The sequence below is a fragment of the Trypanosoma cruzi genome, genomic scaffold (genome assembly GCF_000209065.1).
Source record: "Trypanosoma cruzi strain CL Brener 1047053516561 genomic scaffold, whole genome shotgun sequence".
Classification (NCBI taxonomy): domain Eukaryota; phylum Euglenozoa; class Kinetoplastea; order Trypanosomatida; family Trypanosomatidae; genus Trypanosoma; species Trypanosoma cruzi.
In genome coordinates this window covers 186,782-188,470 of record NW_001849504.1, presented here as the reverse complement: position 1 = coordinate 188,470, position 1,689 = coordinate 186,782, and the positions used below count along the sequence as shown (strand labels likewise).

At 51.5% G+C, this 1,689-nt stretch overlaps 1 protein-coding gene across 1 annotated transcript, besides 5 other annotated features; it reads left to right on the top strand.

Moving 5' to 3' along the window:
* Positions 1-1,689: a sequence feature (heterozygous, Esmeraldo-like haplotype).
* Positions 7-29: a microsatellite.
* Positions 189-241: a sequence feature (AT_rich).
* Positions 346-365: a microsatellite.
* Tc00.1047053458153.10 (serine/threonine protein phosphatase, putative) lies at positions 400-1,689 on the top strand (the record flags this gene model as incomplete). The annotated part of the gene is made up of 1 exon (XM_797352.1): positions 400-1,689. A coding segment is annotated over one exon (1,290 nt), but the record flags the coding sequence as incomplete, so codon positions are not given.
* Positions 562-581: a microsatellite.

Below are 1,689 nucleotides of genomic sequence, written 5' to 3'. Positions count from 1 at the left end.
GCGCACAGAGAGAGAGAGAGAGAGAGAGAACGGGACACTGCCACGGAATTCACACAGGAAGAGGGAGGGATCACAAGAATGTTGCCCACAAGGGGCCGCCAGGAGGGAATGAAAGAGGATTGAGAAATAAGGTTAGGGAGGAAAAGAAGTCCGAGGGGTGGAATCAGAGGGAAAATGCGCATCAGAAGATTTAATAATAATACAATACAATAAAATAAATAAATAAATATAAATATATATTGACTGCGTGTCGACATTACTTTGTGTCTTTCTGTTCCTTGCCATCTACCCGTCCCTGTTTATTCATTCATCTCTTGAGTTTGTGTGTGTTGTGTGGGTGAAGGGATATATATATATATATATATTTTGCTTTTGTACACACACGCAGTACATTTGTTGATGAATCCAACGCTTAGGAAAAGCAATGGCGGGGCGTCTGCGGCTGAACCGAGCGCGGAGGGGGTGAATCTTAGCAGTCATACCAACGGTAAGAGCCACAGCGGTGGTCCGCGTCATGGCCATGGCGGTGGTGGCAACATCAGAGGGTGCAGGATGTGCCATGGCGGCGGCGGCGGCGGCGGAATGGCGTCTTCGGCAACGGCGAACGTGCCTCCGATACAGCAACAGCAGCAAAGAATGGCGCCATCACACCCACAATGTCTCTCGCGTGTGTTCATGGCGGGGGTTAACGAGGATGAAGGGCCTCCCACGGTGGTAGCTCTCAGCGATAATGCCAACCCCACAAACACCACTGGTAGAGTGGACAGCCCTATGAATGCGGCCGCAAATGTGCATGATGGCCAAAATGTCATCTGTGAGAATGAGGATGCCAGTCATGCTGCAAGTATTATTCCTATGAAATCATCAGCTGATGCCGATCCACAGCGCGGGGACGGGAGGAGGCGACGAAGACAGTGGTGGTGGTGGCGACAGCAACAACGCCGGCGACGGAGGCGCAGTCAAAGTCGAATGGAGCAACACTTGATAGTAACTAAGTGTGATGTAGGAAATCAAGGGAAATTTTATCTTTGGCCGTATCGAAGTACGCTTTACCTGAATCCTCATGTCCGTTGTGTGGAGAGTAGTGGATTGTCGTACAATCGAACCTTCAAGGAACTACTACTAGCGCAGGATGCAGAGCCGCCAGAGGCCGATACACCTTGCTTGGGGCCCACCGCCGCGCCGTTATGTGTACCGCGGCTCCCAGAACTCACTTTGGCGACAGGTCCGGAAAACGAGGAGGATTCCGAGTTGAATGCCGGCTGTGGCAAAGAGGGGTCGGCAACTAGTTCGCCGACGATCACGTTCACACTGGATGGGGTAGCGACACCCAAGACCTTCGCGGCCATCAAACTACAAGGAAGGGACGTCGGAACCATTTCGCTTCCTGCGTCGTGTTTATTGGGAGGGGGCACCGATGGGCACCGAATACGATCATCACTGAGAAGACCACCGCCTGCCATACGCATAAAGGAGCCGCCACATCAAAAAATTCTTCGTAGTTACGTGAATGGATGCTTTTCGTTTTATCAAACGGAGGAGGCCAAGCAGGAGTTCTTAGGATTGTGTAGGGAGGTTTTGGCGCAGGCCCGGCCGATTTTTGAGTCGGAGCCGCTGTTTCCACGTTTGGTAGCACCCACTTTTGTCTTTGGGGATATTCACGGCAACTTTGAGGATCTTGCCTTTTTT